This window comes from Erythrolamprus reginae, chromosome Z, assembly GCF_031021105.1.
Source record: "Erythrolamprus reginae isolate rEryReg1 chromosome Z, rEryReg1.hap1, whole genome shotgun sequence".
In the NCBI taxonomy this organism is placed as follows: domain Eukaryota; kingdom Metazoa; phylum Chordata; class Lepidosauria; order Squamata; family Dipsadidae; genus Erythrolamprus; species Erythrolamprus reginae.
The window spans coordinates 39478408-39492541 of record NC_091963.1 but is presented as its reverse complement, the minus strand read 5'-3'; the positions used below and the strand labels follow the sequence as shown (position 1 = coordinate 39492541).

Below are 14134 nucleotides of genomic sequence, written 5' to 3'. Positions count from 1 at the left end.
TCGTTCCCTGTAAGATATGTAGAAAAAAAAAGGAACATCAAAAATAACTTCTATAGGAGATTTTGTCCAATGCAAGACAAGTAAATAACATTTCCAAACAAAAATACAAATTCAAAAATGAAAAAAACAAAAACAAAAACAACCAACCTCCATCTAGGGACTTTGTCCTTTAAATGTATTTCAGTTTGCATTTTGATCTGAGTTTGGAAATGTTATCACCCACTTTGTCACAGGCATAATTCACATCTTTCTTCAGGCACTGTAAACAAGAGAAATGGTTTAATGGCTCCCTAAAAGGCACTCTGCACTGATAGCTGAGATTAGACTGTTTAGTAATGGATTTTTGCGTGCTGGAGAAAGAAGGGGAGGCAGACTTTGGCAGGGGGAAATGTAGTGGAAAAGAATCTTTGAAAGGCAATAATGAAGCATCTGAACGCTTTCTGGTTGAGTCTTATGCATGAACAGATAGATGTGTTTAAGGAATCTTCAGTACTGTGAGTTTTATCAGTCGCTGCCTCTTTTTTGGCTAGAATTTTGCTGCATGTTAATTGAAGCCATCTGAATCCATTAATCACCTACAAGACAGAATGAGATCTGAAATAAAACCATGGCTGGCCCTTGGAAGCCCTTGTGAAAGATCATGGCCCCTTTAAACATGACCTTGTTGTAAGGCTCTCCGTACCACACCATTTCCAAAATTCCTTGGTGGGGCTGAAAGTGAATAAAACTTTTTGAAGACATCATGGTAAATGCTTTTGAGCTTGTTATTCGGATATATGCGAATCAGCCAAAGCATCCTTTCCAATGTACATTATTTTGGAGGAAATTTTCTGCTATTCCTCGTTCAAAGAAGAAGATTTAAAAATATGATTTTAAATAGTTCTTTTGTTGACAAATTGTATTTTGTGTTTAGGGATGTAAAGCCCCAATTAGTTGCAGTTGGCAACATTTCATTGCATTTCACTGTCAAATGACAGTACATGTCTCTTCTGTATCTGAATATAGGGATAATCTTTTAACTCTAAAGATTTGACACAACCTGACGTTTTAATGGTGAGGGGTTGTTTTGCAATAGGATAATGATATCCATTCATGTTTCTTCTGTTTCACTTTTTTCTCTTTGTTCAGTTTATATGTTTTATCTCGAGGTTAAGTTTTTGCTCATTGCATTCAAGCCAGGTGTTTTAACTTTAAACACTGGAAACTGCTCAACTTTTTATTCTGAAACATTAGCAACAATATTTTCCTTGAGGTTTGGCCCATTAATCTCTAGTTGATCTTCTTATAATTCAGATTAATATGCTCTGGTTAAACTTAATGTTTCTTGAGAAGAAAGGAGAATTTCACAAGATGTACAGTATATTCTCAGAGTATAAAACATACTCTTTTCCTCCCTAAAAGAGGCTGAAAATTTGGGTGTGTCGTATACTCTGAATGTAGCTTTAAAAAAAACCAAAACTTTTTTCAGACCTATTTATTCATTTTTAACTTGTTTATTTTTGTCAAGAACATGTTGATGGTATACAAAGATATACTAATATTTATATACATGTTACTAGTAAAAAAAAAGAAACATTAGGACAGGGGACGGAAGGCACGCTGGTGCACTTATGCATGCCAGTTATTGACCTCTTAGGAATCGGGAGAGGGCAACAGTGAATAGTCTAAGAGTAAAGTTTTGGGGGGTTAGGTGATAACTAGGTACTAACACTCTTCCCAGCTCTTATCTTCCTACCTTATCTTTCATTGTTACTTTATCCAAAGAATGTTTTTCCAGCCCTAAGTCTTTTCAGGCTTTTTAAAAGAGCTCTACTAGCTCCAAATAAGTTTCTTTCCAGCCCTAGTGAGATGCTAACAATATTCCCAGCTCTTACTGGCTTGCAAGCTCTTTCATTGTTACTCTCTCTGAATAAGGTTTTTCTTTAAGTCTTAACTAGGGGATAAAATAATGTGCTGAAGCTGACTGGTCTAGGACGCTAGCCAGATGAATACCTGGTAGGCAGATTTTCTCCCCTATTTTTCTCACCAAAAACTAAGGTGCATCTTATACTCTGAATAATATGGTAGGTCTACAATGTGAAATGAACTGGGTGTGTTATAAGCAAGCATAGAAGGGGCCAGATTTCTAGGGGTTTCAGTTTTGGGACTGTTATTACTTTTCCCTTCAGGTTTTCATAAAACAAACAAACACTACGGCGATTGGTAAGAAACTTTAATGCTTGTCTACTGTTTCTTAAATACACAGTTCTAAACTTCCAATATGTTCTACAAATTTTCAAATCAGTGGTCTGGAACTGTATAGCATGCATCCAGATGTAGGTCATTATATGTGAAATGAGTGCCATATACACCCAGACTTCCAAAACTTTAAAAAGCTATATTCATATGTTTCACTTGTCTTTTTAAGTATAAACTGAATAAGAGAAACATAGAAATCCAGAAAAACTTGCTTGAGATTTGGATTTTTAAAATCTCCCTCCCCATTTATTATAGGTATTGTAAGTAAGGTTTAGGAAAATCAGGAAACAGAAACAGAATCAGGAAACGGAACCAGAAAAAACATACCATATTTTTTGGAGTACAGTGATCCCCCGATCATTGCAAGGGTTCCGTTCCAGGACCCCCCGCAACGAGCGGGTTTTCGCGAAGTAGCGCTGCGGAAGTAAAAACACCATCTGCGCATGCGCAGATGGTGTTTTTACTTCCGCGGTGCTAGCGAGGAGCCGAAGATTGGGGTTCCTGGGAAGGGGACTCATTGGAAAGCCGCGCGGCTGTTTTAAAACGTCGCCGCCGGCATGGGGGGCTTCCTAGCAGCCCCCCAAACCCGGGTTGGGGGTCCGGGGGGTGCTGGCAAGCCGCCCATGCCAGCAGTGACGTTTTAAAACAGCCGCACCGCTTTCCAATGAGTCCCGAAGACAAACGTCAAACTTCCGCGTTTGTCTTCGGGACTCATTGGAAAGCGGCGCGGCTGTTTTAAAACGTCGCCGCCGGCATGGGCGGCTTCCTAGCAGCCCCCGGTCCCCCAACCCGGGTTTGGGGGGCTGCTAGGAAGCCGCCCATGCCGGCGGCGACGTTTTAAAACAGCCGCGCCGCTTTCCAATGAGTCCCGAAGACAAACGCGGAAGTTTGACGTTTGTCTTCGGAACTCATTGGAAAGCGGCGCAGCTGTTTTAAAACGTCGCCGCCGGCATGGGCGGCTTGCCAGCACCCCCCCGAACCCGGGTGGCCGGGCGAGCAGCGAGCGAAGGGCGGGTGGCCGGGCGAAGGGCGGGCGAGCGGCAAAGGGCGGGCGAGCGGGTGCTGGGGAGGGCTTCTCGCCCTCCCGCCAGCAAGAAGGGGAGCGAACGGCGTGGGCGGGCGAAGGGCGGGCGAGCGGCAGCGAGGAGTTTGCGTGGGCGGTGGGGAAACTCCTTGCTGATGCCCGCGGCTCGCCCTCCCGCCAGCAAGAGGGGGAAGACCCAGGGAAGCCGCCCAGCAGCTGATCTGCCCGGCGCCATCTACGCATGCGTGCCCATAGAAAAAAAGGGCACGCATGCGCAGATGGTGTTTTGACTTCCGGGTTGAAAAATCGCAAATTAGCCTGTTCGCAATGGTCGGGAACGCAATAACCGGGGGATCACTGTACACTGATCCCTCTATTATCGCGAGGGTTCCGTTCCAAGACCCCTCGCGATAATTGATTTTTCGCGATGTAGGGTTGTGGAAGTAAAAACACCATCTGCGCATACGCGCCCATTTTTTTCTATGGCCGCGCATGCGTAGATGGTGGAGTTTGCGTTCCCCGCTGCCCACGCAAAGGGGAAACCCCGATTCGGCTCCTCGCTGCTGCTGCGCTACCGAGCAGATCAGCTGCTGGGCGGCCGAAGGAACCTTCCCTGGGTCTTCTCCCTCTTGCTGGCGGGCGGGCGAGCGGCGGGCATCAGCGAGGAGCCGGGGTTTCCCCTTTGCGTGGGCGGCCAGGAAGACCCAGGTTGAGGGTTCGGGGGGGTGCTGGGAAGCCCCCCAGGCCAGCTGCGACCTTTTAAAACAGCCGCGCCGCTTCCCAGCTGAGTCCTGAAGCCAAACGCAGAAGTGGTTTTTTAAAAAATTAATATTTTTTTAAAAATCGTGATATAGCGTTTCGCGAAGATTGAGATCGCGAAACTCGAGGGATCACTGTATAAGATGCATCAGAGTATAAGACACATCTTAGTTTTGGGGGAGGAAAATAGGGAAAAGAATCTGCTTACCAGATATTCATCTGGCTAGTGTCCTTAGTCTGGTCAGCTTCAGCACATTATTTTATCCCCTGGTTAAGAGAGAATAACAATTGCAAGTAGTTTAGAGTTGGGAACATCGTTAGCACTGGTTGGGGCTGGAAAGAAACATTTGGAGCAGGTTAGAGCAATGATAAACCCCTGCAAATACTTAGGGCTTGGAGTACATTCTTCGCCAAGAGTAACAATGAAAGAGCTTGCAAGTTGGTAAGAGCTGGGAAGATCATTAGCACCTAGTTAAAGCTAAAAAAAGCTTCAAAAAAAGTTACATTTGTATAAGACACACCCACATTTTCAGCCTTTTGTTAGGGAAGAAAAAGGTGCATCCTATACTCTGAAAATGTTATTTGTGTTCTTTGAGTGCTGAAATCTATATGTCACATGAGATTTTGCCAAGATAGAGTCATCTTTCAGATTGCTAAATTAGAAGTGATTATTTGAGTAGTTTATACTATTTTTTCAAACTATGGAAATCTGTTTGAAGTCTGGAATTGTTCTCAAGAAGGAATTTTAAGAATTTCATGAAAGTTTCTGCCTCTGTATTCCATGGAATGGTAAAGCAGAAAGCTGGGTAATATATTAAATTTCTTATTTGTGTGTGTTCCTTATGTTTCTATGCTCATGATAGATGTTACCCCACCTATTTTAATAATGATTCCAAAAGAAAATAATAGCTAACTTGTTATCTTCAACCACAAAAAGCATGAACCAAAAGTTCAACCAATCTCACCAGTTTTTGCACTGATAATTGAATATTTGGTCCTCTTAAGCATCTGATTCTCAGAGCACTGCTAGATGTTGACCAGATATGGGTCATGGTGGTGGGAACCTTAGCAGGTTTAAGCTGCACCCTGATGTTAAAAAAATAACTTTGCTAGTTCAGACATTATATCTTGAGAATCTAAAAAAGATGACATGAACTTTTCATTAAAACTCCAGCTCCCAGCTCTGCCCTTTGAACCTTGCTTTCCTTGTATCAGAAGCAAAAGAAAATATGTCTTGTAGCAGAAGAACTAGAAGACATCATGTTCAGAGAAAGTTTTATTTAATTAGTGTTGATCATGACTCCCAGTGATGGTGATTTGATAAGGAATAATTTAGTACTTAATAGTCTGTTACATGCACCAATTCTATCTGGGAAAGAAAAGCAAATTACATAAAATGAACATAATGCATTTGAAAAGCCTTGTTCCAGTGAGCTGAAAAACTGTTTTTAGTTGCTTTGCTGTCTCTTCACATCCCGGTTATTGATCTCTCTCTCTCTCTCTCCCTTTCACACACACGCACATACACAAAAACACACAAACATGTATGTATGTATGTATGTATGCATGCATGCATGCATGCATGCATGTATGCATGCATGTAGAAATGTCACATATATAGGGATATGTCCATAATGTGCTGTGGGAACCTCTATGTTTCTTTCATTTTAAAGGCAATTATGAAAAATAGTTTGTCATTATGGATTAAGAAAGAAACCAGAACCAACAAATCGAGAATGGAAAAGGGCCCAAGGTTGATTCCAGATGTACTATAGAAGATCAGTGTTTAAAAATCAGAGGCATCTTAATATATGATTTTAAACCCCACTTTTTCAAAACAAAAATATGTGCCAGATTAGGAAATGTTGATAAAAGTCAAGATACACTATCAGTAACATGACACATAATTACTAGATTCTAATAAAATACATGGGACATAGTAGAGGTATTTTAGAGGAGGGATAACTCAGGATTCTGGGACTACAGTTAAGCTTCTTGACCTTGCACTGAAAGGAGAAGAGTGGACCTGATAATTTTTAAGCTTCTTCTGGTTGTTGTTGTTTTTTAATTTTTAAATGGATGGAAATTTAAGCAGGAGGATTCTTGGAAGCAAATAAGTTTTCTTTTGATCTCTTGACTAATGCGCCAAAATTGTTACTTGGAGGGGCGAAGGAACAATTTACTGAGGTTTCACACTTCAAGAAAAAGCTGAAACTTTAAGAGATGTTGGATAAGCATGTTGCTATTTGTTTATATGGTCCAGCATAAAAGGCAGTTACAGATTGAAGTGCACTTAGTAGGAATGACTATTTGAAGTCACCTGAATCAGGCTGCTAAGGATAGTAGTGTGACAATTCTGCTTGAATTTCCATTTTATTACTTTATTACTGTTTATTAGTTTATGTATTATGGTTGGTTCTATATCCTGAATGGAGCCATCATTCAGGATGGGATGTCCTTGTCCACTCAGAATGAGGACCAAGTCTGTTCTTTTTGCTGGGTCCGCCTTCCTGGGCCCCAGTTTCAACTCAGTCCTCAGGCTGACTGTTGTGGCTACCCTTTTCCCCTCCTGAACTTGACCCTTCCCTGGATTACCTTGTGAGTGTTGGATTTTGCCCATTTTGTTTCATTTTGCCCTGTTTCGTTTCTGGAACTCTTAAGGAAAACACTCTTTCAATTGCGCTGGGCATTTAAATCCAACTCCGGCCTTTGCACACCTTCACGCAGGAGGAACCAAGAGGGATTGACCAGTAGGGCTTGCCCGGTCTGCCTGGAGTTGTCTTGCTTTCCTTAGATATTGTGTAGAGGGCATTGATTATCTGGATTCATCCTGGTCTGTCCTTGGGAAGCTACTTGTTCTGACACTCTAATATTCAGGCATTGACTTCCAGGATTCAACCTTGTCTATTGGAGTCTTGTCTTTGGATGGGTTTTTAACTTTGGGAGAGCGGGTAGCGGCACACATTCGCAGCAAGAGAAAAAAAGCCTCCAGCCATATCTTTTGAATTTTTTCCCCATTCAAATCCCATTGCATTCCATTTGATTAATATGGAAATATACCTATTTGATATAACAAAACTACAGATGTTTATTTAATTATTACAAAATCATAAATGCTTATTTCATCAAACAAAATCTTTAAAGGTTGTTTTAATTGTAACAAAATTATTAAAGGTAGTGTAATTATTATAAAATACTTGAAGCTTATTTGACGGTGACTTGCTGATGTTGTTGGGAAAGTCAGTCGCATATTCTGTAGCTGTAGCTGTAATCTTCCTTTCCTTTCCTTTCCTTTCTATTCCATTCCATTCCATTCCCTTACATTCCATATAAGTGGTTCAAGATATACTCCTGGCAGTCTATCCTGGGGTGCTCAGGCAGGGTGATTTCCTAGCATCCTTAGAACTGACAGAGGCCTACTTACACATACCAATTAACCATAATATTTAGAAGTACCTCCAATTCTGCTATGCAAATAGGCAATTCCAATATAGGGCATTCCCTTTTGGCCTATCTTTCATTCCCAGGGTGTTTACTAAGGTGTTGGCAGTGGCAGTGGCCCACCTTAGGTCCTTTCCTGTAAAGGTACAATGTTACCTGGATGATATTCTGGTTGAGGCATCCTCTCCCCCCTTCCCCCGGGAGAGTGCCATCTCCAAGTAGCCATCACCATCCTGCAACTACATGGCTTCTCCATCAATTTGGAAAAGAGCCAACTGTCACCATTAAGTCTCGCCTGCACCTGGGAGCCCTTATAGATACTGTGGAGTGCAGAGTTCATCTCTCCAGGGAGAGACAGGACAGCATTAAGCATATTGTTGCTCAGGCACAATGAGAGCATAAGGTCTTCCTAATCCTCCTGTCTTCCCTCCTGTATCCTATATCTCCATCACCCTTCATGCGAGGGAGCTTCAATGGTTTCTTTTACCATTCCAGAAGGCAGGGCTCAGAACTTCGACAGCCAGAGTCCTGGTCTCTCCCAATCTTCATAGATCCCTCAGCTGGTGTCAATCACCCATGATCTCCAAAAGTTGCCTCTTACAGGATCCTCCCAGGGTGCTTGTAATGATGGATGCAAGCCTGATGGGCTGGGGTGTTGATTCTCAAGGTCAGATGGCACAGGAGACATAGTCACAGCAGAAGTCCAGAGCTCGATCAATTGGTTGGAGCTTCAGGCTGTATCACTGGCCATTAACCATTTCAAGGGGAACTTCTTATGGACATCATCACACAAAAGCTCATATCAACCACCAAGGCAGGACTCATTCTTGAGCTCTGTTGTAGGAGGCACTGAAACTGGGACTCTGGGCAGAAAAAACATCTGCTGTCACTTTCAGTGGACCATATCTCAGGGTTTTCCAATACCCAAGCAGATTGGCTCAATTGGACAGAGGTGGACCATGCAGAGTGGCATCTGCACCCATCCCTCTTCAATGACATCACAATCCGCAATGGCTTCCCACAAGTGGACCTGTTCACCATTCCAGGCAATTCATAGCTCCCATGGTTCTTCCCCCAATTTCCAACGACGGAGCAGAGGCAGTGAATGTACTTTGACAATAGTGGCTACCGAGTCTCCTCTACACTTTCCACCACTACCAATCCTGCCCCAGGTCATTCAGAAAGTATTGGAACAGAGGCTACAAGAGATCCTGCTGGCTTCTCTCTGACTTAGAAGGGCATGATTTGTGGATCTGAAAGTGCTATCAATGGCTCTACCATGGCAGATTCCAGAAGCAGAGACCTCACTAATGAAGTGGCCATTGGTCATTCTATATCCCCAGTGGCCATCATTCTTTTTTTTTACCCATGTTTTTTTTGCAAAAGTCAAAAACCATCATTCAGTCCCACCCTTGTTAGATTAATTTTCTCCAGGCTCCATGTGGACCCAGCAAGCTTTAGAAGCTGTTGTTTCTTCTTCTTTTTTTATTCATTCTAATTTTTGGTTAAGGTTTTTTATTCTTGAGTTATCATTTTCTCACCCTGACTTTTTGCTATTTGGTATCTGCCATTTTTGTGGGAGTGTTCAGGAAGGGAGTTATCAACAGTATCTTCCAGCAGCCATATCAAGTCTGCTTCTTCGGTCTTGCCGAAACTGTATCCCAAGAGAACAGATCCAGCAAAAACTACAGACTTGGTCCTCATTCTGAGTAGATGAAGACATCTCATCCTGAATGATGGCTCCACCTGATGAGAAGAGGCCTATCAGGCACCTTTTCCTTTTAAAATTAAATTCTGTTTTTTCTTTATCCAGGGTGATTTTAGTTGAGTTGTGCAGCTGTATGAATGTGATAATAGATAGGTAGATAGATTATAGTTAGACAGACAGATGATAGATAGATAGATAGAAAGAAAGAAAGAAAGAAAGAAAGAAAGAAAGAAAGAGAGATAGCTGGCTTCTTCCTATCACATAAACAACCAGCTCCCCACAGATATCAGGGTTGCCCCCACCCTCCTTGCCTTTCGCAAGCTCCTTAAAACCCACCTCTGTCGTCAGGCATGGGGGAATTTAAATTTCTCTTCCCCCTAGGCTTATAGAATTTATACATTGTATGCTAGTATGTATGAGTGGTTTTTTTAAATTGGGGTTTTTTTAGATTGTCTTTTAATATTAGATTTGTTTACATTGTCTTTTTATATTGTTGTTAGCCGCCCCGAGTCTTCGGAGAGGGGCGGCATACAAATCAAATAAATAAATAAATAGTTAGTTAGTTAGTTAGTTAGTTAGTTAGTTAGTTAGTTAGTAAGTAAGTATCTTATCTCCAAATGAAATTGTTAGAGGTTGAAACTGTGCAATCATTTCTGAAAATCAGTCTTTACTTTGATATCATGGATTTAAATAGGATATCAGTTCTCATGTTTCGAAAAAGAGTCATATTGAATTTGACCAAAGGCGTAGCATGTTTAATATTTTATTCCCAAGAGTTCAACCAAATTCAAATAGATAATCTATAAGTGGGAGTGGTGCTACAGCAGTAATGTTTCTCATTCATAATTTTAAGCCATGGTGTTTGGGAAGCATAATACCTTCTTACCAACAGTTTATCAGCCATGCTGATTTATCTGAAATATATCTAAATTGGTGACAGTTCCTCAGTACCAAATATTGTGCAAGGAACTGCACTTGATTAATATGTCGTGTTGAAAATTTGTGAAGTTTATTAATATTAAAGGTTTCCCCACAGTTTAGAAAACTAAATTAGCAAGTGGTTGCTTCCAGAGCTGCTGCTAGTTATGATTTTTGAGTTAGGATTTCAATGAATATGTGTTTAATTTATAACTAAAAATACTATTTTGAAGTATCTTAGACTGAAAAGTACAGTATTTTTGACATGAGATAATTAAAAGCAAATGCAAATAGTTATGGTTTGTTTCATTGATGATGACTCACACCCTCATCACCTCTTAATTACACTGCTATAATATACACAACTTGAGATTGCCTTTGAAGACCACCCAGAAACCACAGTTGGTAGAAAATGCAGCTGCTGTCTGTAATGAGGGAGAATTGCTGCAGCAAAATAACTCTACTCTTGTGGTCACTCTAAATTCCACACAGAAACTGATAAGCAGTCAATAAAGTTTCTGCAGATATCTGTGAAGCCTTACATTGCTTGGTTTCCTGTTTGGGGACCATCTACTTCAAGTACAATCTGTCATCATCATATTTAGTCTATGCTTTGGATTCTTACCTCAGTTGAGGCTGAGCCTAATTGCTATGGAATTGTTTGTTTCCTCCATACTTTTGTATGAATGCTGGAAGATGTCAAACTAGAATTAATGGAGATGTGGCCAACCTATAGCTATTATATCTTTGTATGAAGACTTTATTTGTATTTGTCTGATTTTGGAGGGGGGAAGCAGCTCTGGGAGAGAAAAATAACAGTTTTTAGGGAAAAAAGTTTGATAGCTTAATTTTTGATTATGAGTCATAAAATCCATGGTGACCACATAAATATTCTCCATCATGATTTGTTTCTAACCTGGCCTTTCAGGTTTTCCAACCATGTCATTGCCAACATGTTTTCATCTATGTTGCTTTGATCGCCCTCTACTTTTCCCCCCTTCCCACTATTGGAACTTTCTTTAGACAGTTAGGTCTTAATTTATCCAAAACAGGATAATCTGACTTTGGTCACTTGTTCCCCAAGTGAGATCTCTAAATTGATTTGGTCAATGCTTTATTGGTTTGTTTTCTTGACTGCCTGTGATCTGCACTCTTGTCTAATACCAAAGTTCAAAAATGTCAAAAATCCTTCAAAACAGGATCTATTTCTGTCCCTTTATCCCAAAGTCTGACTTTGGCTTCCATAGAGTGTCACAGGGACCAGCATGTTTTGCACAATTCTGATCGTTGTAGCTATGGGCACATCATGTCATTTGAATATCTTTCCCAACACTTTTATGGCTGCTATATCAAGTACTAGTCTGTGGAATATTTATTAAATGCTGATTCCTTTGTGATGATGTTGATTGTGTAATTAGCTTGCTCATTTTTATACCTTAGTTCTGAAGCTCCTTGACTTTATCTAAATTATATTTCCTGTCAAAGTTGTAAATATTAAATATGTTTGCCATATTTTATTTTTAAGCAAGGGTGAGAAGTTTGAAGACCCCCAAAGATTGTTGAACTACTGTTCCCATTATTATTGACTATTGCTTAATGAGACTACCAATGATGGGAAGTCATGTTTCAGTATCCTCTGGTAGACAAGAGGTTTATCATACTTTTTAAATTTTTCTTTAGTCACTGAAAAAATCCCAAAACTCTCTCTCCATTATATATAATTTATTTTAGTATTGAACAACTTTTAATTTTTTGACCCACAAACTATTCCACCTGGCCAAATTCTTACTTACCTTTGGTCTCAGTCACAGAACATGTTGAATGAACCTTTGCCAGGATATTATTTATTTATTTATTTATTTATTTATTTATTTATTTGTTTGTTTGTTTGTTTGTTTGTTTGTTTGTTTGTTTGTTTGTTTGTTTGTTTGTTTATTTATTTATTTATTCCATTTTTATGCCACCCTTCTCCTTAGACTCAGGGCGGCTTACAACATGTTAGCAATAGCACTTTTTTAAAACAGAGCTAGGCTATTGCCCCCACAATCCGGGTCCTCATTTTACCCACCTCGGAAGGATGGAAGGCTGAGTCAACCTTGAGCTGGTGATGAGATTTGAACCGCTGACCTTCAGATCTACAAGTCAGCTTCAGTGGCCTGCAATACAGCACTCTACCTGCTGCGCCACCCCGGCTCTTCATGGCATGTAATTAAAAATAAGGGTGAAGGTGGAATAGTAAATGCCATGTAGTATAGAAAAGTCAGAAAGTCTAGCATTAGTTTGAAATGAATTTCAATATTATACATATATTAAATCATTCCTACATCCTTACCTGTTTGAAATAAATTTATGTTCTTGTTGTTGTTGTTTTTAATCTTTCCAGTGGCTTTTCATGGTCTTTCAGTGAAAATCAAGAAAGAACCTCACAGTCCATGTTCTGGACTCAGCTCAGCTTGTAGTCAAGAACAACCATTCAAATTCAGTTATGGAGAAAAGTGCCTGTACAATGTCAGGTAAAGTAAATAGTATATTTTGCTTTAGTGCTTTTAGCATAAACTTTAACATCATGGTGATACAGTAACAGAACAATTAAAATCTACTTTTTCTTGATCCTGGGAAGAGGTTATTTGGTCTTGTGATGTAGCAAAGTTGCATTTGATCATACCAGTTTGTAAATGGAAAATAAATTCCTATCATCTTTACTCCTAAGAAAAATAAGCTAAAGTGGAAACACAGTAAGGCTAAATCATCACAAAAGGGCTTTTTTCAAAAGGCAAACTGGGTTTTGTTTTTCCTTGATCCCAAAATCCTTTTGAAAAAGCACTTTTGGGAAACCATGGTCTTGGTTTTCCCTTAGATATGGGGGTTTCTCTTTCATAAATGTTACATTTGAAATAATATTGGCTGCATGAACACTTGGATTTTTTGTTTTGTGTATATTTTTTAAAAATAAAATTTTAAAACAATTAAACCAATCTTGTTTCTCAATCTTAGTTTTTTAACCTTGTTAAATTATGTGGACTTCAACTCCCAGAATTCCCTACATAGCTTAAAAGAGAAATATAGTGATTCCTCTATGCTTCTGCTTGCCACCCCTTGGTTGCTTTTGCCAATAAATGTAGCCAACAAGCTTATGGCTTTTTGTCATGACAGATACTAATTTGTTCTTCTCTATTATCATTCAGAGTTCCTGGTTTGCATATTGCGATGAACAAACCATCTGCATGTGAATCTGTCCATTGACAATTGACATCAGGTGGGCATGATCAAACAGGGCATACAGGAATGCTTGCGCATTTCTGGAAAAATCAGATAACAACTACACACTGTCCATTGCATGCAAATAATTGTAGTGGAATCTGGAACCTTTCACTGAGACTCAAATGTGGTGAAACTGGTATTGGTTCTTTAACTTTAGGTTGAGATGAAACTACAGTTCCTGGTTCAGATGTTCAACACATCTGGAAGGGACAAGAGGACAGTTTTGAAATTTTTTTATGGGGAATAATAAAGCAGAATAGCATTATTTTGAAAGCTAATCCAGAGCCGGTGAACACTATTATATAAGTTTTCAACTTCCACTTTCAGTAACAGCTTATACCTGTATATTATTAACTAATTCTCATCCTCTGTCTCATCAGCTGCTATGTTGTCGAAATTGATAGTCTGTAATAGCTTTGTAGTTACTGTCTATGCATGATCAGGCTACTATTTGTTTTGCATTGAAAAATGATTAAGGTGACTCCTGCTTTTATGGAAACAAGAACAAGGGCTTTGCCTGCACCTGTTACAGGAGCTGTGCCAAAAAAAGGGAAAATTGAATCCTTTTTCAGATAGTGGCCCTTTTCCCAGTTTCAAATGATAGTGAAACAAGTGAAATTAAGAATCATCTGAGTGCAGTCACTATGGCCAATAATCTGAAAGCTTATTAAAGTTGTGTAATGATGTAGGATTATAGGAGTTGAAGTAAAAAAAAAAAATTGCAAGCCAGTGTGGATCATTATCACTTTCCCTAAGGAGATGCTGTTTTTCTTCCTTGGAACTGT

At 39.9% G+C, this 14134-nt stretch overlaps 1 protein-coding gene across 3 annotated transcripts in view; it reads left to right on the top strand.

The window, feature by feature from the left end:
- The window catches only part of ETV1 (ETS variant transcription factor 1), a 142660-nt gene that overhangs the window by 62794 nt on the left and 65732 nt on the right, over nucleotides 1-14134 (top strand). For all 3 annotated transcript variants that reach the window (XM_070767094.1, XM_070767096.1, XM_070767095.1), the window contains exon 6: nucleotides 12472-12601. In XM_070767094.1, coding sequence (XP_070623195.1) covers nucleotides 12472-12601 — 130 coding nt within the window. The remainder of the gene's footprint in view (nucleotides 1-12471; nucleotides 12602-14134) is intronic.